The sequence below is a fragment of the Phacochoerus africanus genome, chromosome 14, assembly GCF_016906955.1.
Source record: "Phacochoerus africanus isolate WHEZ1 chromosome 14, ROS_Pafr_v1, whole genome shotgun sequence".
NCBI lineage: Eukaryota > Metazoa > Chordata > Mammalia > Artiodactyla > Suidae > Phacochoerus > Phacochoerus africanus.
In genome coordinates this window covers 35,174,331-35,195,168 of record NC_062557.1, presented here as the reverse complement: position 1 = coordinate 35,195,168, position 20,838 = coordinate 35,174,331, and the positions used below count along the sequence as shown (strand labels likewise).

Genomic DNA, 20,838 nt, shown 5'->3' with positions numbered 1-20,838 from the left:
TGTTCCAGTGCCCATGCATTCAAATTCAACTTTCTAAAGAGTTACAGAAGTTCTCTGGTGGTCTAGTGGTCAGGATCTGGTGCTTTCACCACTGCAGCCTGGATTCAGTTGAACCCTGGTCTGGGAACTGAGATCCCACATCAAGGTGATGCAAGCTGAAGCCAAAAAAAAAAAGAAAAAAAAATCTATTTTTTTTATTTTTAATTTTTGCTTTTTAGGTCTATACCTGCAGTACATGGAAGTTCCCAGGCTAGGGGTCAAATCAGAGCTTCAGCTGCCAGCTCATGCCACAGCCACAGCAATGCCAGATCAGAGCTACGTCTGTGATCTGTGCTGTAGCTTGTGGCAACGCTGGATCCTTAACCCACTGAGTGAGGCCAGGGATCGAACACATATCCTCATGGATGTTAGTTGGGTTCTTAACCTGCTGAGTCACCATGGGAACTCCTGAAAATTATTATTATTATATTATTTGCTTTTTAGGTCCGTGCATAATGTACATAAATATATAAAATACATATACATGCATAAAAGTTTTTAGTTTTTGGCTGAGCATTGTTGCAGACACCATACTTCACTCCTGAATATTTTATCTTCTGCTTTTTATTGTTGCATCTAAGGTACATGGAAGTTCTCAGTCTAGGGGTCGAGTGGAGCTATAGCTGCTGGCCACACCAGATCTGAGCCACGTCTGTGACCTATATCACAGTTCATGGCAGTGTGAGCAAGGCCAGGGATCAAACCCGAATCCTCATGGATACTAGTCAGCTTCTTATCATGCTGAGCCACAACAGGAACTCCCCCTGGATATTTTAAATTCATAGTCCGAACATGAACATGGACATTATTCCACAAAACCACAATCAGGAAATTTTACCTTTGAATATAGTTCCATATTCAAATTACACCAATAGTCTCAACAATATCCTTTAGAGCTGCTCCCTTTCCCTCTACACCTTGCATTTAACTGTAATGTCTCTTTGGTCTTTATAACTGTTCCCCAGCCTTTTTATACAAGTATTGGCCTTTTTTCATATTATTTATATTTTGGAAGAAATCCAGGTAGTTGTTTCTCAGTTTGGGTTGGTCTAAGTGTTCCTCCAATTATCTTCCTGCCTTCAGTCCAACTCCTTGCCAGTTCATTTTCTACCTTTAGTGGATTCAGTCTCTCCTTTTTTTTTTTTTTTTTTTTCGTTTTTGGCTGCTCTACAGGCATATGGGGCTAGGGATTGAATCTCAGCAGAAGTTGCGATCTATGTAATAGCTGCAGCAACACCAGATCTTTAACTCACTGTGCCAGGCTGAGGATGGGACCTGGGTCCCTGCCTCTGTGCCAGAGCAGGAACTCCTGGAGTCGGTCTTTTGTTTTGTTGTTTTTTTAGGGCCACACCCGCAGCATAAGGAAGTTCCCCAGGCAAGGGGTCTAATTGGAGCTACAGCTACTGGTCTATGCCTCAGGCCACAGCCACAGCGACTACACCACAGCTTAAGGCAGCGCTGGATCCTTAACCTGCTGAGCGAGGCCAGGGATCCAACCCACCTCCTTATGGATACTAATGGGGGTCTGTTAGCCGAAGAGTCACGACGGGAACTCCCTGGAGATAGTCTTTTTTGTTGTTGTTGCTTTTTAGGGCTGCACCTGTGGCATATGGAGGTTCCCAGGCTAGGGGTCGAATCCGAGCTCCAGCTACCGGCCTACACCACAGCCACAACCACGCAGGATTCGATCTGCGCCTGCGACCTACATCACAGCTCAGGGCAATGACAGATCCCTAACCCACTGACCGAGGCCAGGTATCGAACCTCAAACCTCATGGTTCCTAAGTCGGATTCGTTTCCGCTGCGCTATAACGGGAACTCCCCAAAGGGCTATTTCTGATATTTGCTTATATTTAATTTTACACTTTATGTTGTGCAGCATTGCTTTTTTAGTTCCTGTCTTGTTTCTCTAAAGAGATTGCAGCTCCCTAAAGCTTAGTCCAGCGCAGTACTAGGCACAAAGCAAACAGGGCATAATTTTAAAATTGACACTCTCATAGAAACTTGAAAGATATTAAGACTATATCAAGGAACACAGTAGTTGGTTGGCTCTTCATCCCTGTCAAGAAATGTACTTTCTCAAACTTAAAGTGCAAAATAATCACAGGGGTTATTAAAAATTCATATTCTGATTCAGTAGGTCTGGGTGGAGCCAGATAATCTACATTTCTAACAAGCGCCCAAGTCATGCAGATGCTTTTGGGTCTGCAAACCACATTTTGAACGGCAAGTAAAGGAATGGGCAAAAGGAAGGCAGATGCTTTACTCCAAAACGTATTTTTGCAGAGCGTTAATTAAAAAGAAGTATGATTAGAGTGGACCCAGGCGGAGTACTTCTTACCCAAACTCAGAACACCTCCATCTCCCCTCCGAGTCCAGCCAAAGTCCCCACCTTAGTAAACCGTAAGAACACAAGCAGCAACAGGCCCAGCTATGGCAGATGCGAGCCCAGGTAACAAAGGAAGATCTCCCTGCACTTACTAGTCTAAGAGGCCAGGGGTTCGATGACGTCCCGGGAGTAGCCGCTCCCTCGCCATAAAGAAAAATTCAAAATTAAGACCTTATCGTGGAGGGACCAATCGTAGCCTTTGTCTCTTCACCATTTGCTCTCTGCGTAGTGCAGGAGCGCAGCCTGGCTTCTGATTGGCTGAGGTTGCACCACGTTCTGGCCAATCAGAGCTGAGGCGCTTCTAGTATGAATAGGGGGAAGGCGGGAGCGAAGTGGAGGGGAAGCAGCCGAGGAAAGGTGTGTCGCGTCCCCGTTGTCGCTTGTGGAAGCTTTTGTGTAATTGGTTGGCTCTTCTTCCAATTGCACCAATCGGAAGCTCTTCTCTGAGGAACTCTAACTGGGAAATTGAAAGTAGAGGTGAGGATGCAGCCAATGGAAGAAAAAAAATGTATAGCAGCCAATCCTCCTGCGGCGTTTTGTGTCCTCGCCCAACAAGAAAATGTGTTTCATGCGTAGGGGCGTCTCCCAATCGCCGATGGGCGGGCACTGGTGAAGCGGCGGAACCAATGAGTGCGAGATGTTGAGTGACAGCTGTCCAATAGGGACCCTCAGTGCTAGTACGGTTTACGGCTTAAGCGCCGCCGCCGTGGTCTGAGGAATGTCAACTATTCAACATGGAGGCGGAGGTCGATAAGCTTGAACTGATGGTGAGTGTAAAGTGAAGGAGATCTGCTGGGTAGTTCATTTTTCCCGGATGGCCTCCAAGGTGGAACGCAATTAGGAGTCGCCGGAAATCCTGGGTGGTGGAGGCTGGACTAGACTCTAGCTCCCTCCTCCTGCACCGAAGGGAGTCGCCACCGCCTGGTTTCTTTTAACCGCCACGGGGAAAGGCGTTACATCCGGGAAACTCGTGAGGGAAATGGCGGGAGATGCTGAGGGTGCGGGGCCTTTGGAATTCCTTGTTCCTTGACCTCATCTTTCCGCCTCTTAAGGAGCTGTGGCTGGTGCAGACATCCTTCTGTGTATTTCCACCAAAAAGGCGTGATTGGAATGGTTCCTTTACACCCTAAGAAGGGGCGAGGTCGTTTGCACTCCGAGAAACGGGCATGGAGGGTGGGGTGGGAGTAAACCGAGAGGGGCGGAGAGAAATCCCTTTAGGACTGAACCGTCACATTCTCGGCAAGCTGAAAAAGTCTGAGATAGGATTCTAGACTTGTGTGCATAACCTCCTATCGGCCAAGGAAGCTCCTAGTTTCTCTTTGGCCCTTCGGTGAGGGAGAGAAGGGAATCTGAACCAGGAGCTCCTTTCCTGGAGCGCGGGCGGGACTGGGACGTGGACGGCACCCCTGCTATGGAGTTGCCTAGTTTCATTCATTGTGAAAGTAGGGGGCGGGGGCGAGTAATTGGAAAGGACTCCTGCTGCTGCTTGGCCTGCAGGAGCGCGCCAAATTGCAGGCCGTCCTAGTTTCTCCTTTGGATCCTTGCCTTACTTGTCCTCTTTATTCTCTCCCTTCCATCCCTAAATTACCCACTTAGTCGCCCGCGCTTTTTTTCTTTTTAGTTCCCTTGTTCTGTCTTCAGTCTTTTCCCTTCCTGTATTACATGTGTTTGGATTGGGCTGACTTCCTTTAAAATGTGGAATTTGGAGGGCTCATCCATCATTGAATTCCTGTCCTTTTTTTGTTAAAGGAAAATATCAAGATTAAGTAAAGAAGCCATCTCCATCGCAGTCCTTTCCTCCTCCCACTGCCATTCCCTGGCATTACTGCTCAGGTATCATTGTGCCTTTGCTGCTTCCTTCAAGATGAACCTTGGGTCTCTTAAATACCTGCAACACTTAAATACCTGCAACGTGTAGTGATCTTGGAAGAAACAGTATCATCGTCACACCCCATTCCCACCCCCAGAAAGTTTGAGACCTTGATGTATGTTAGTATTTTTTTTTCTGAGATATTAAATGAATTGTAGTGTTTTAGTGTCTTGCATATACAGAATCAACTTTCATTTGCTTTCAGTTGTTTCTGAAATTTTAATTTTCTTGCGGGGAGTGTGTGTGGAAATTGGGAAGGTAAGAAATGGCTGCAAAGAAGGCAGCTTTTCTGTTTCTTTTTTTTTTTGTCTTTTTGCTATTTCTTGAGCCGCACCCGCGGCATATGGAGATTCCCAGGCTAGGGGTCGAATCGGAGCTGTACCCACCGGTCTACGCCAGAGCCACAGCAACTTGGAATCTGAGCTGCGTCTGCAACCTACACCACAGGTCCCGGCAACACTGGATCCCTAACCCACTGAGCAAAGCCAGGGATTGAACCCGAAACCTCATGGTTCCTAGTCAGATTCCTTAACCACTGAGCCACGACGGGAACTCCAGAAGGCAGCTTTTCAAACCTAACTTTTAGTTCAAAATTTTGTTATTCTTACCATTAACTGTCTTTCAGAAATGCAAACATGTTAAGTATTGTAGTTCGATTCTATCAACAGGCAAAGATGTTATATGGTCTTGCCTTCTCCATTATTATTCCTCACTCCAGATGGGTATCTCTGACTAATTATAGGATGCTAAGTGATACTAATTATGCTCTTAACAGTAATTTTCCCCTTCAGGTTTTAATTTTGAGGTACTACTTAACCCTTTTCCGAATTTTGCATTAGAGTCAGTATTCTCCCAGGATATTTTTTATGGCTTTTTTCTTCCCCCTGCTTTTTTTAGGGCCACACCTGCAGCATACGGAGGTTCCCAGGCTAGGGGTCTAATCCAAGCTACAGCTAAGGGCCTAGGCCACAGCCACAGCCACTCCAGAACGGAGCCGCCTCTGCTACCTACACCACAGCTCATGGCAATGCCGGCTTCTTAACCCATTGAGCAAGGCCAGGGATCAAACCCTCAACCTCATGGTTCTTAGTTGGATTCGTTTCTGCTGTGCCACAGTGGGAACCCTCCAGGATATTTTTTAGATTGAACACATTTTAAGGGAAAAACAAGTACATGTACCTCTTGGGAAAAAGTGGGTTTTAGAAAATTTTGAGGTAGCTAGTTATAAACTTTTAGATAGTTGAATGATGGAGTAGTTTGAAAAAATGCTTTTCATGGAAGAAAGAATAAAGCAGGTTTTTCTTCACAAATTGCTTTTAAGTAACTTAGTCATAGCCTTTTTTTTTTTCTTCTTTTCCCTGTTCAAACTATTAGTTTGTTTCCATAATCATTAGGGTTTAAAAATTGTATTTGAACTGTTATTATAGTTTTATTATTACCATTTTATATTGATTGGATAGTATAAAGGACTGCATCTCATCTTTAGATTTGCCATGTGAGAAAAATGTTATGTCTGTGAACTGGTTTATTTGCTAATATTCTAAAGGTAAATGATTTCCTGTGCATTCCTCTGATATATGGCTTTATATTATTTAAATAAAGGATTTGTTGAGGAACCAATGTTGAATATTTAATAAGTGAAATAGAATGCCTATCATTTAACTTTGAAAAGAAAGTACTTATCTTAATTTTTAGACAAATATCCTGATCCTCTTATATTAAAAATTTTAATACTTTTTGCTTGTTTTAACTTCTGATTCAGAAAATTAAATATAGATTTTTAAATACTTGTCTTTAAACATGATCCTTGGCTAGCAGAGTTGAAATATTCTGATATCTGAGTTATGTGGTCTAGTATTTGAGGTCAAGACATTTATGTTCCAGCTCTCTGAATTTGAGTTCATTTCTTAGTAGGATCAATCCTACCAAGTAGCTGAAGTGGACATTTAAAGGAAGATTGGTGAAAATAATGGAAAGTGTTTTCGCATCAATCAACATTATTAATGGAGGAATAAGCTCATTGTAAGATAATCTTTGTTCTCTAACTTTTTTCCCTCCACTTATTGATTGAGTGGTATTTGTCTAGTATCCTTCTTTTGTGATACCGCTAGTGTCTGTGCACAAAAGGTAGTGCAATGTGATATATGATACTTCACTCTTTCTGAGTTGATATCTGACTTTAGAATGGTTTCTTAGCAGTTTTAAGGTTACAATGTTAATTGGCTTGTATCCAAGGAAACCTGATTCTTAAATCTCAGAGTCTTCTCCTCCCATTAGTATTTTCTCCTTGATTTTTCTGCACTTGAAGGAAATGGAGATATTTCCTCCTGCATTTAAGATGTTTTAGGGGTTAACTGAAGTTTTTAAATCCCCTTTCATAGTATTCAGCTAGGTAGGACTAATGATGTCCTGTTGAAGCTACATTGATTTCATGGAAATCTGTAATCTCATGGGATAAGGTGGATGCTTATCCCATGCTTTTGGGATTGTGGTTTGGATTCCAGGGAGATAGACTGGGTTTATAAAAACTGGAAAACTTGGCGTTCCCGCTGTGATGCATTGGGTTAGATATCCTGCCTCTCTCTGTGGAGGTGCTGGTTCCATCCCTGGCCTGGCGCAGTGGGTTATGGATCCAGCCTTGCTGCCGCTGTGCTGTAGGTCTCAGCTCCTACTTGGATTCAGTCCCTAGCCTGGGAACTTGCATATGCCATGGGTGTGGCTGAGGGGAAAAAAAAGGGAAATTCATTATTTTACTTTTGTTTTCTTTGGTCATCTTACTCAAAAGCTTGTTTTATATGGCAGTTAATCAATTCGTTGTTATGGAGGAGCTAACCATCACATCGAGCAGAACAGAAATATTTTCACAACTTTGCCTTACTAGTAATTATAACCAATTTTGTTAATACCAGTCCTAAGGTATTAACGGTACCCGTTAATAACTTCTACAGCTTATGACGTATTTACAGAATTCCTTTTTATATCTATGCGAGTTTCAGTTTGAATGTTAATCATAGGTTAGTCATCAGAAAACAATACCACTTTGATCTTTAAAATCCTTTTTTTTTAACATCGATATTAATGTTCTTAGGTTTCAGATGTCTTCTGTCCAAAGTGACAACCCTTCTTTATATTCTTTGCACACTGAAGCTTCAACTGATGCAAGATGCATTTGTGTGTCTTTCCAAATACTGCTAACAAATGCTCTGACTTTATTGCACTACTGTACTTTACAGCTAGCAGTGCAATAGTATTGTCAAAGCATCTGAGAGCAGAATGTACACCAGAATTTTGATTCTTGCCTTACATCTTTCTTCAGTGTCTATGAGTAATTTACCACAATCTCTGTTGCTGAAAACGATATCATTTTATTACCAAAAGTGTATGTTTTTAGAAAGTAATAACTTGAAAAGAAGTTTTTAACTAATTAAAAATTCACTACTGTAATGCATTTTGAAACACACTGAGAGAATACATTTTATAAAGTTGTTATGGCTGGTATAAACAAGTAATACTTTGCAATTTGCTCCTTTCTGTTGTAGATTTGGATAGATTCTAGCAGATCTTGGGTTTTATTTAATTGAGTTTGAAGATGAATTAGTAAGTGATGAAAGCAATCTGCTGTTTATTTCCTGTGGTAACCTGCCTCAAATCTTAATTAGTGTTAATTTTGTGATTATATAGTAAATGCTTGAATTTAAAAGTTAAGGATGTGTTTGTTTTTAGTTTATTTTTGTAACTGGGAGATACAATAAAATATGAATGTATTACCTGTTTGTTTTTTGGCTATGCCCATGGCATATGGAAATTTCCAGGCCAGGGATCAAACTGGAGCCTTAGCAGCAACCTAAGCCACTGCAGTGACAGTGCCAGATTCTTAACCTGCTGCTTAACAAGGGAACACCTATCACTTGTCTTTTTGTAATCAGTTCGAGATATAATTTACATACAGTAAAATTCAACAATTCAAATTTTGTACAGTTTCATGTTTTGACACGTTTGTGTCTGATAACTTAAAAAGTTCCCTTATGACTCTTTGTAGTAAACTTCCCAAACTCCCTCACAACCACTGATTTCTAGTTTTCCATTTTCTAGAATTTCATAAAAATGGAATCATATACACAATGCTTCCAGTCTTTTGTGTCTGACTTCTTGCACTTAGCATAATGCTTTTAAAATTCTCCTATGTTGGAGTTCCCATCGTGGCTTAGTGGAAACTAATCTGACTAGTATCCATGAGGACACAGGTTCGATCCCTGGCCTCACTCAGTGGGTTAAGGATCTGGCGTTGCTGTGAGCTGTAGCAGAGGTCAAAGATGCGGCTTGGATCTGGCATTGCTGTGGCTTTGTCACAGGCCGGCAGCTGTAGCTCTGATTTGACTCCTAGCCTGGGAACTTCCATATGCTGTGGGTGCAGCCCTAAAAAGACAAAAAAAAAAAATTAAACTATGTTGTCGTAGGTATAAATAAGTAGTTGGACCATTTTTATTGGTGAGTAGTAGTCCATTGTATAGAATATCAACAAATTGTTTATCTATTGACCACATTGTGAACTGTGGTGAATAACATCTTATTTCCGGAGTTTGCCTATGATAAGTAAAGTTGTTATAAACATTGTAGTACAGTCTTTATGTGGACTTTTTGTTTCTTTTGGGTAGTGTAATAAAAGTATGCTTGGCCATATAAAAAACTGCTAAAATCTTTTTCAAAGCTCTATGTTGGGGTTCTAGTTTTTCTAGATCCTCACCAACATTTGGTATTATTGTCACTCTTCTTCATTTTTGCTATCCTAATAGGTGTGTAGTGTATCTCATTATAGTTTCAATTTGCATTTCCTTAACAGCTAGTGATATTGAACATCTTTTCATGTGCTTATTTGAAAATTGGTATATCTTTTCTTTTTTTTTTGTCTTTTTAGGGCCGCACCTGAGGCATGTGGAGGTTCCCAGGCTAGGGGTCTAATTGGAGCCGTAGCCACCGTCCTACACCACAGCTCACGGCAACGCTGGATCCTTAACCCAATGATCAAGGCCAGGGATCGAACCCGCAACCTCATGGTTCCTAGTCGGATTTGTTAACCACTGAGCCATGATGAGAACTCCAAAAAATTGGTATATCTTCTTTAGTGAATATCTTTTGCCTATTTTCAAATTGAATCTTTTTTTTTTTTTATTGTTGCAACAGTCCTTTAATTTTGTCTATTTCAGAGTGCTCTGGTTGCTTAGCATGTTAAGGCTCCTGCATTTTCACCACTGACTTGGGTAGCTGTTGTGATACACATTCAGTCTGTGGCCAGGGAACTTCCACATACCACGGGTGTGGCAAAGAAAGAGCAAGAGAGAGAACATGAAATAAATGTGTGACTCTCATTTTTTTTTAAACAAATATCTATTTGCCTTCTCGCTTTTTTTTTTTTTTGTCTTTTTAGGACCACACCCACAGCATATGGAAGTTCCCAGGCTAGGGGTTAAATAGGAGCTATGGTTGCCAGCCTACTACAGCCATAGCAACACCATATACAAGCCTCATCTGTAACCTACACCACATCTTGGGGAAAAGCCAGATCTGTTACCCACTGAGCAAGGCCAGGCATCAAACCTGCATCCTCATAGCCAGGGGTACTAGTTGGCTTTGTTACCACTGAGCCACGATGGGAACTCCTTACAATTTTTTGGTGAAGTCCAGTTTATACATTTTATTCTTCTGTGGTTTATGCTTTCCATGTTCTATATCAAAAAAAAAAAAAAACTTTGCTTAATTCAAGGTCACAAATGTTTTCTTCCAGAAGAGTTATTATTTTAGTTTTTACATTTAGATTTCGGTCTGTTTTGAGCTAAATTTTGGTTGGTAGGTTTTGAAAGCATATAGTGTAAGGCCTCACCCATTGCTCTTCTATTTTTTTTTAAGGGCCTCACCCGAGGCATATGGAGGTCCCCAGGTTAGGGGTCTAATCGGAGCTACAGCTGCCAGCCTACGCCACAGCCACAGCAACAGAGGATCTGAGCCTCATCTGTGACCTACACCACAGCTCAAGGCAATGCCAGATCCTTAACCCAATGAGCAAGGCCAGGGATTAAACGTGCAACCTCTTGTCTCCTAGTTGGATTCATTTCTGCTGCGCCACGACAGGAACTCCATTTTTTAAAATTTTTAAATTATTTTGCATTTCCAAAAATGTTTGTGTCAATTTCTACCAAAAAAAGTCCATTGGAATTTTGATTGGGTTATGTTGAAAAAACACACTTTGGGGAGAATCTCTATAATATTGAGTCTTCCGATGCATGAACATTGTTTCCACTTAATAAGCCTTGTAAAATTTCTCTCAGCAGTGTTTTGCCGTTTTCAGTTTATTAGGTCTTACTTAAAATTTTTTAATAACCTACTTAATATGGTTTCTATTGGTGCTCTGTATCTTAAAAGTAGAGCAAGAACTGTTACAATATGTGTTCTAAATGCAGAAAAAAGTCAGCTATTTGTTAAGCAAATGTCCTGAAAAGATGGCTGGAAGGATAGATACCGGAGGGAAGAAAGATACCTGAGATGTTAAGAATGGATTCAAGGACATCTTTCGTGGGAATGAAGAACGTGCTTACTCATCATAAAACCACTTTATTCCAGATTTTATATATACAGTCTCTTTCTGAGTTACCTCACCTGGCCTTAAGTGCGGCTGTTTTCCACCTCTTTGTCTTTTAATTTCTTACCATTCACTAGTGGGCTGTTAGTGCAGTGGGTAGAATTTCCTGGATTTTTTTTTGGCCACATGTGGAAGTTCCTGGGCCAGGGATCACACCTGCTCTGCAGTTGTAGCCTGTACCATAGCTGCAGAACACCAGATCCTTAACCTGATGCACCGCAGAGGAGCTTCCAAGAATTTTGTGTTTTTTAATAACAGAGGATATTACATGCAGAGAGACAAAGAGACAAAACTGCTTAATTTAAGTACCTCATTTCTTTTCTCTGAAGTTGTAAATTTATAATAATGTAACATTTCTTATGAGACTGACACTTACCCACTGTTCTAAGAGGGCTGCTGTAATATTTCCTTTAGGATATCACTGGAATGTCTATCCAGAGCTTGTACAACTATGAAGTTTTTTGGGTAGAAGATTATGTACTAATAAAGAAATGTATCGGTTGGTGAGGAGAGGGAATGTTTGTTCTGTCTTGAACTATGTTTTAGTGTGAGCACATCTTCAATTTTACTTTATTTTATTTTTCTTTTTAAGGCTACACTCATGGCATATGGAAGTTCACAGGCTAGGTGTCAAATCGGAACTGCAGGTGCCAGACTACACCACAGCCACAGCAAGGTGGGATCCAAGCAAAGTCTGTGACCTACACCAGAGCTCACAGCATTGCCAGATCCTTAATCCCCTGAGTGAGGCCAGGGATCGAACCTACATCTTCATGGATACTAGTCGGGTTTGTTTCCACTGAGCCACAATGGAAACTCCCACATCTTCATTTTTAGGAATAGGGTATAAAAAGCCATCTATGGGTTCATTTAAAATCTGGGGGGGGGGGGGTAGAAGATAACTTTAAAAATGATTTCTCTCGTGTTTTTCTTCTTTTTATGGCTGCACCTGTGGCATATGGAAGTTCCCAGGCTAGGGGTTGAATCAGAGCTGCAGCTGAGACCTGTGCCATAGCCATGGCAACACCAGGTCTGAGCTGCATCTGTGACCTACGCCACATCCTGAGGCAAGCAGATCCTTAATCCAATGAGCGAAGCAAGGGATTGAACTCGCATCCTCAAGGAGACAACATTGGGTTCTTAATGCACTGATCCACAGTGGGAATTCAGGATTCCTCTCATTATAATAGCCTATTTATTATGAAGACTTTCAGAAGTCAAGATTAATAGAAGAAAATTATATCCTACTTTTCAGAACTAAATTTTGAGGAAAACAGATATCTTTAGTGACTTTAATCGCCTAGACTAGATTCAGGCTGACAGCACTACTGGCTTTACTAATTAGAAATCTTTCTTAGATATTTCTTTTATTTTCTTCTTTTTCTTTTTTTTTTCCTTCCTTCCTTCCTTCCTTTCTTTCTTTCTTTGTTTCTTTCCTTTTTAGGGCCACACCCACATCATACGGAAGTTCCCAGGCTAGGGGTCGAACTGAAGCCACAGCTGATGGCCTACACCACAGCCACAGCAATGAGGGATCTGAGCTGCGTCTTCAAGCTGCACCACATCTCACAGCAATGGTGGATCCTTAAACCACTGAGCGAGGCCAGGGATTGAACCCGCATCCTCATAGATCCTAGTTGAGTTCCTTAACTGTTGAGCCTTGAAAGGAGCTCCTTTTTTTCTTTTTTTTTAAATTGGCCACACCTGGAGTTCCCGTCGTGGGGCAGTGGTTAACGAATCCAACTAGGAACCATGAGGTTGCAGTTCAGTCCCTGCCCTTGCTCAGTGGGTTGACGATCCAGCGTTGCCGTGAGCTGTGGTGCAGGTTGCAGACGCGGCTCGGATCCCGCGTTGCTGTGGTTCTGGTGTAGGCTGGTGGCTACGGCTCTGATTAGACCCCTAGCCCGGGAACCTCCATATGCCGCGCGAGCGGCCCAAGAAATAGCAAAAAGACAAAAATAAATAAATAAATAAATAAATAAATAAATAAATAAATAAATAAAATAAATTGGCCACACCTGCAGCACATAGAATGTCCTGGGGTAGATGCCACCTGCATCCTCACAGAGATAACGTCAGGTCCTTAACCCTCTGAGCCACAATAGGGACTCCTTTCCTAGATATTTCTGCTGAGAAATTTAATCTTCATTTTATTCCCTGAAGCTTAACTTCCAATTTTTTTTCATGAAGTCAAAAAAGCTTTAAAAGGGAAGGGAGAGTATCTACTTTTTGTGTACTCAGGCAATATGCTTAGCATTTGGGTCTCAAAAGCAATCACTTTTTTTTTGAATGACAGATTGTCTCTTGGAACTCACTGTACTTTCCAGTTTTCCTGCTCTATCTTTATGTGATCAGAGGTGCAGTTTCTTTTGTAATCTACTTTGCTACCTGTTGTTGATAGAAACTACAATTCTCTTACAGGACATTAAAAAATTTTTTTCATTAGCTATTGGATCCTTGAGTTCTATCTTGTCAGAATAACATACACAGATACTTAAAATTGCCAAATATTAAGTGGGGATTAGTAGAACCTTGCCCTAATAATATCAGATATGCAGAGGTTGAAGTGATTTGAAATTAAATGATGAAACATCATTAATCTTATATGCTTTCTAGTATGTGTAAGCAAGAATTGTCAGACATATTCCTTCAAAATATATTAAGTTTTTGTTTCAATTATGTGCATTATTCTTTTTTGGGGGGGAGGATCTTTTTTTTTTGCTTTTTAGGGCCTCACCAGCGGCATATGGAGGTTCCTAGGCTAGGGGTTCAATTGGAGCTGCAGCTGCCAGCCTACCCCACAGCCATAGCAATGCTGGATCCAAGCCATGCCTGTGGCTACACCACAGCTCACGGCAACGCCAGAGCCCTAATCCACTGAGGAAAGCCAGGGATCATCAAACAGGCAACCTCATGGTTCCTAGTCAGATTTGTTTTTGCTGCGATATGACAGGAACTCCTATTTGCATTATTTTAATTGTGTTCTGTAGCTTAGGAATGTAGCTGTTTTGTCATATTTGATGACATTCTAATTTTATACTCTGAAGACAGTTTATCATGAATATTTTATATACAAATACAATATTATAACCCATTACACAATGTTGTATATATAAAACGACATAATATTTGAGAGTATGCTGTTTGCCAGGCACTATTAGAGATTAGTGATTTTTAAAAAAATCCATTAAAAAAAGTATGGCTGAGGTGTAAAATGTGAAGCTTCAAGTGCAGAAAATGTTAATATCATTTTGTGAAGAATCATAGTAAGACACTATTACTAACATACTAATTGTAACTCCATACAATTAATTGGAATGAATTCTACAGGTTTTAAGAAACCCTATCTTTAAGTGAGGAGTAGCAGTACCCAGTGCAAGTATACTTTTTAAAAAAATGCTTCAAGTAGTTATTCTACATGTAATATGTATCCATTGTAATTTAATTAAAAGATATGCAAAATGAGAAAAAAACCTACAATTCCATGACTATTAGGACTGTGTTGTATATTTAAATTTTTTTTTTTTGTCTTTTTAGGACCACACCCACGGCGTATGGAAGTTCCCAGGCTAGAAGTTGAAATGGAGCTGTAGCTGCTGGCCTACACCACAGCCATAGCAACTCAGAATCCGAGCTGAGTCTGTGACCTATATCACAGCTCACAAGAATGCCGGATCCTTGACCCACCGAATGAGGCGAGGAATCAAATCCACATCCTCATGCATACTATTCATTGCCACTTACCCATGACGGGAACGCCTAGATTTTTTTTTTTTTTTTGGTAAGTATATCTTTAACTATTTTTTCTAAGCCAGGTTTATTCTATGTATTATGAAAGTCTGTTTCTATAGTCCATTACGTATCCATAGCACAGTTAACATAAATAGCCTAGGATCATGAAAAGATATAAAAAAGTTAAATAAACTACATTAACTGATCAAATCAGTCTTTCATAGACAGGTCTCATGTGTGCTACCCTCATAATTGTTCCATAAAACCCTGTAGATTAGGAACTGATGAACCCGAAACTTCACTTTCTTCTGCTTTGATGTTATTTGCCTGAGATAACATGTCCAAAAATAGGTGTTGCTGCTTATTTGTTTCAGACAAGCTTAGACATGTGTTTGTTCTATCTGGAAGAGATTGGATAATAGTCATCTCTAGCAGAAACACAAAAAAATATTGTATGGAATTAGAGGTTGCCCTCAGTTTGTTAAGGGCTTGAAATATTTCTTCTTAATACAGGCTTTACAGGGTTGTTGGATTCCCAGGCTGTTTGTTCTTCCAAATGAATGACTGTTCTTTAATGTTTCCTTTGTTCACTGAGCCTTAGGCTGTATATTAAAAACTAGGAATATGAAAGTGAAAAGACTAAAAAGATTTCAGTAAGAAACTTGAAATCAAGTGGGACATTACCATGCAAACAAATGATTATAAGACGTGAAGGAAGTAGTAAGCGGTAACTATGAACAAAATGAAATGAGAGTAGATAAAAGTGTTTGTAAATCTGGGAGTTTCTGTTGTGGCTGAGTGGTAATGGACCCAGCTAGTATCCATGAGGACAGGTTCCATCCCTGGCCTTGCTCTGTGGGTTAAGGATCTGGCCATGAGCTGAGTTGCCATGAGCTGTGGTATAGGTAGCAGAGAGGGCGCAGATCCCACATTGCTGTGGCTGTGGCATAGGCCAGCAGCTGCAGCTCCAATTCAACCCCCTAGCCTGGGAACTTACATATGCTGCAGGTGTGGGCCTAAAAAGGAAAAAAAACAAAAAAACAAACAAAAAAAAACTAGTGGTTAATGAACTGACTAGTATCCATGAGGATGCAGTTTTGATCCCTGGCCTGGCTTAGTGGGTTAAGGATCTGGCATCGCTGTGGCTCCGGTGTGGGCCAGCAGCTACAGCTCTGATTCAACCCATAGGCTGGCAAATTCCATATGTGTGGCCTAAAAAAGCCACGCCCCTCCCCCTCAAAAAAAAAAAAAACCTAGTATGTCAGGATGTTATGTATTTATGAAATAATGTTTGTAGCATGCACTCTAAAACTCAAAAGTATTTCCTGAAGTCTTCTTTTTCCCATTTATATGGTATCTTCCTTACAATTCCAGCGTGCTTCCACTGATGTCCAATTGACATAATGTAATTTGACTGTCTTTGTTTCCCTTGGACTTTTCCCAACTAAGTTGTGTATTTACCACTAAGGATTGATATAAACCTTTTCCCTTTTATTTTATTACTGATTTAGAAGAAAACTGTGAATATATGAATTTCTTCGGCTTTAAAAAAATGACTAGTTTCATTTTAATATTCTTTTTTTTTTGTCTTTTTAGGGCTGCACCTGTGGCATATGGAAGTTACCAGGTTAGGGGTCTAATTTGGAGCTGTAGCTGCTGGCCTACACCATTGCCACAGCAATTCGGGATCCAGGCCACATCTGCGACCTACACTGTAGCTCCCAGCAATGCCGGATCGATCCTTAACCCACTGATCGAAGCCAGGGATAGAACCCAGGTCCTCATGGATACCAGTCAGGTTTGTTACTGATGAGCCACGAGGGGAACTCCCTCATTTTAAATATTCTGATGTGCCTAAAAGTAAGATGTGTAGGTAAATTTAAACAGCAGCCTCACTGTTTACAAGGCTTCCAAGAAGCTAATTTATAACTGAGGAGGATTGTGAATGAAGTTTATCAATATCATTTTGCTCTGTTTGTTAATCAGACATTAATGAGTTTTGGAGATTGTCATATTGGTCAGTCAGTTTTGTCTGTGAGTTTCCTACCGAGTAACTAAAAAGTTTCCTGTTTATCACCAGATCCTAGAACCCTATCGATATTGTCTCTGCTGTGTAAATAGCTCTGAGTAGTGCAATATTGCTTATAGGGTTTTGGTGTTTGGGAAGAACTATGGGCAAGTTGCAGATACTATGTAGCTGGAACTGAAGCAACAGTCATCTTTGGGAAGAATACAAACTGTAGAAGCTAGTTTTCCCCTCCCCCACCCCCCGTTTTATTTATTTTTTTCTGGCTGTGTCTGCAGCAAACAAAAATTCCCAGGCCAGGGATCGAACCCATGCCACAACAACTACCCAAGCCACAGCAGTGACAGTGTTCAAAGAAAGCTAGTTTTCAATATTAACATTCAGATCTGAAAATGAAATGTCAAATTTTGTCATATTAGAAAAAGGAAACACTTATCTTTTCTGAACTTCAACATCTTGGTAAATTAATCTTTGGCTTTTTTGTAGTATAATTAAATAATAGAATTTTAGTGTGGAAAGGGACTTAAGATTTCCAACTCTCTTGTTTACTAGGAGAGACTCAGAGAGATGGAAGATACTGGAGGCCACATAGTTAGTTAGTGATATCAGGGCTAAAACTCCCACCCTGTATCTCAATCCTCTTATTTTCTTTTTTCTGTACCATACTATCAGGTTGTATTCAGAGGGAATTCTTTCATGGACTAACTGCAGAGGTATTAGATTTAAAGCTTACAAAAAATGTTCAAATTCAGTGTTAGGTAAAATTTCTACGTTTTCCCCCATCTATGGAATTCTTATTGGCTTTAAGGTCATGTATAACTATAGCCTAACTATATGAAAACAGAGTAATGAGAACAGAACTAGGGGGAAGTTGGAGCTCTCCCGTAACCCAGCGGGTTTAGGATCCAGCATTGTCACTGCAGCATCTTGAGCTGCTGTTGTGGCTGGTTTGATTTCTGGCTCAAGAACTTCCACATGCTGTGGGCACAGCCAACAAACAACAAATAAAATAACAACTAGAGGGAAGTCACTTGGACTGTTTCTTCATCTATAAAGTGAAAGGTTTAGATCAGAGGATCTTGATTGTTTTTCTGTTTGTCGACGATTGCATTGGCATCCTTTTTGCTTTTTTGTCCCCTGCTTATTCCATAGCCCAGTGACCTCAATAATAAGTAATTCTACCCCTGTGTATTATCACAAAATAGTCTGTTCATTTCTTCAAAGAGGATAACATACTATTCTCAAGCTGTTTTTCCTATCTTTTTTTTTTTTTTTTGTCTTTTGTCTTTTGTCCTTTTTAGGGCCACACCCTCAGCATATGGAGGTTCCCAGTCTAGGGGTCGAATTGGAGCTGTAGCTGCGGGCCTGCACCAGAGCCACAGCAACGCCAGATCCAAGCCGTGTCTGCGACCTACACAACAGCTCATGATAACACCGGATCCTTAACCCACTGAGCGAGGCCAGGGATCGAACCTGAAACGTTGTGGTTCCTAGTGAGATTCATTTCTGCTGTGCCACGACGGGAACTCCTGTTTTTCCTATCCTTTAAGAAAGTTTTAAAGTTGTGGTTAAATACACATAACAAAATTTACCCTTTTAACCATTTTAAATGTATGGAAGTATTAAGTAATTTCTCATCATTGTGCAGACATCAGCACATCTGTCTCCAGAAATTCATCTTTCAAACTGAAATGGCATACATTAGACAATAACTTCCTATTCCTTCCACCCCTTGTCTTTTAAAGTCTGTTTAAAATTCTTTTTGTGAGAGTCCCCATTGCGTCACAGTGGAAACTAATCCAATTAGTATCCATAAGGATATGGGTTCGATCCCTAGCCTTGCTCAGTGGGTCATTGCTGTGGCTGTGGTGTAGGCTGGCAGCTGTAGCTCCAATTTGACCCCTAGCCTGGGAACTTCCATATGTTGAGGGTGTGGCCCTGAAAAGCAAAAAATAAAATTCTCTTCTAAATATTTTCCAAATAGGAGTGTGGGCATAATACTTAAAGGGGGGATGAAAATGAAAAAAATGCACAATTGAAAGCATATAAATGTAGCTGTGGGGAGAAAGTGGTAAGTCCTGAATTTTATTTTTATTTATTTTTTTGCCTATACCCACGGCATACAGAAGTTCCCAGGCCAGGGATCGAAACCACCCATCAGCAGTGACCCCAGCTGCTACAGAGATAATGATGGATCCTTAACCTGTACTGCCATAGCATGAATTCCCTGAATTCTAGCATTTGCCAATTTTCCTGGTATATATATTTCTGTCCTAGCCAATTTCAAGCTACCAGCATGATGTCATTGAAAATGGAGTTGGAAAGACATGCGATATAAGCACGTGATACATTTCTCCTATATAGGTATGATAGACCTCAAGAGCATAGATAAGAGTAAAATAATAGAAAGTTAAGGTTTTTGTGTATATACTTGTTTTTAACTATTTAATTGGAGTTCCTGTCGTGGCGCAGTGGTTAATGAATCTGACTAGGAACCATGAGGTTTCGGGTTCCATCCTTGGCTTTGCTCAGTGGGTTAAGGATCCGGCGTTGCCCTGAGCTGTGGTGTAGGTCGAAGAGGTGGCTTGGATCCCGAGTTGCTGTGGCTCTGGGGTAGGCCAGCGGCTACAGCTCCGATTAGACCCCGAGCCTGGGAACCTCCATATGCCGCAGGTGTGGCCCTAGAAAAGGCAAAAACAAAAAAACAAAAACAAAAAAACAATTTATTTAATTGTAAATTTAATTAATTTTTAGCAATGCCCATGTTTAACAACTGGCTTGGAAAAATTCCTGAAAATGTAGCTGGCTCCACCGTACCATTGGTGGGAAACACTCTGTAGTCTTATTAAAATATAAATTAAAAGCTGGAACCACTTTTTTTGGGGTGCCGTTTGGTCATTTTTAGTACATTGTGGACTCCTGGGTATTTCATGAAGCAATAGCTGAAACCATTCTCTTGAGAAGACAGGTTTTTTTTTTTTTCTCTTTTGGTTGCCTTATGGCATATGGAGTTCCCAGGGCAGGGATCAGATCCAAACCACAGTTGTGACCTTTACCACACTTGCAGCAACGTTGGAGTCTTCAACCCACTGTGCTGGGTCAAGAATCGAACCTGTCTCCAGGCTTCACAGATGCTGCCAATCCTGTTGAACCACAACGTGAACATTGTTAAATGGACTATTGGATTTTGTTCATTACATTTAAGGAGAATATCAAGTTCAAAAACATATACGTTTAATGGAGTTCCTTCCCATTGTGGCTCAGTGGGTTAAGAACCCGACATAGTGTCCATGAGGATTTGGGTTCGATCCCTGGCCTCACTCAGTGGGTTAAGGATCCACTGTTGCCACAGGCTGTGGAGTAGGTCACAGATTCGGCTTGGATCTGGTGTTGCCATGGCTGTGGCATTGGCCAGCAGCTGCAGTTCTAATTTGACCCCTAAGCCCTGGAACTTCCATATGCTGCAGCTGTGGCCCTAAAAATAAGAATAAAAAATATATAAACTTAAGAATTATCTGTTTTAGGAGTTCCCTGGTGGCACAATGGGTTAAGGGTCTGGCATTGTCACTACTGTGGCAAAGGTTCAATCCCTGGCCCAGGAACTTCTGCAGGCTGTGGGTATGGCCAAAGGAAAAAAAAAGTCTGTTTCATAAACAAGTTAAGGACTGGAATAGAGACTATTTTAAGGTAATCCTTGAGCAAGAAATCTCACAATCCTAAGAATTTTGTGCTTAAGTTTTAAAAACTTATTTAAAATTATGCTTTTGAATGTTATGCAAGGCCTTGAATTATATATAAAGCTACCGGGAGTTCCTGTCTTGGCCCAGTGGTTAACAAACCCGATTAGTATCCATAAGGATGCAGGTTTGATCCCTGGCCTTGCTCAGTGGGTTAAGGATCTGGCGTTGCTACAAGCTGATGCAACTCAGATCCGAGTTGCCGAGGAACTTCCATGTGCCAGGGGTGTGGCCCTAAAAAGCAAAATAAGTAAATAAATACATAAATACATACATAGATACATAAATAGGGAGTTCCATTGTGACTCAGCAGGTTAAGAAGCTGACATAGCAACCATAAGGATGCAGGTTCGATTCCTGGCCTCATACAATAGATCAAGGATCTGGTGGTGTTGCAGCTGCAGTTCGGAT

General features: G+C 40.8%; 2 protein-coding genes across 9 annotated transcripts in view; one reads left to right on the top strand and one right to left on the bottom strand.

Annotated features, from left to right (window-relative positions):
* PRR11 (proline rich 11) overlaps positions 1 to 2,779 on the bottom strand; it is a 32,114-nt gene extending 29,335 nt beyond the window's left edge. Inside the window, exon 1 of one of the 4 annotated variants that reach the window (XM_047757927.1) lies at positions 2,521 to 2,779. The gene's annotated coding sequence lies outside the window, so the exon portion shown is untranslated. Of the gene's footprint in view, positions 1 to 2,380; positions 2,499 to 2,520 lie in introns of those variants that run through there. The other 3 variants (XM_047757924.1, XM_047757925.1, XM_047757926.1) reach the window with 3 other exon arrangements.
* A 242-nt stretch (positions 2,780 to 3,021) lies between these two features.
* Positions 3,022 to 20,838, top strand: part of SKA2 (spindle and kinetochore associated complex subunit 2) — a 34,310-nt gene continuing 16,493 nt past the window's right edge. For 2 of the 5 annotated variants that reach the window (XM_047757930.1, XM_047757932.1), the window contains exon 1: positions 3,039 to 3,195. In XM_047757930.1, the coding sequence (XP_047613886.1) occupies positions 3,163 to 3,195 (33 nt within the window). In that variant the 5' untranslated portion in view covers positions 3,039 to 3,162. Of the gene's footprint in view, positions 3,196 to 20,838 lie in introns of all 5 variants that reach the window. The other 3 variants (XM_047757929.1, XM_047757933.1, XM_047757931.1) reach the window with 3 other exon arrangements.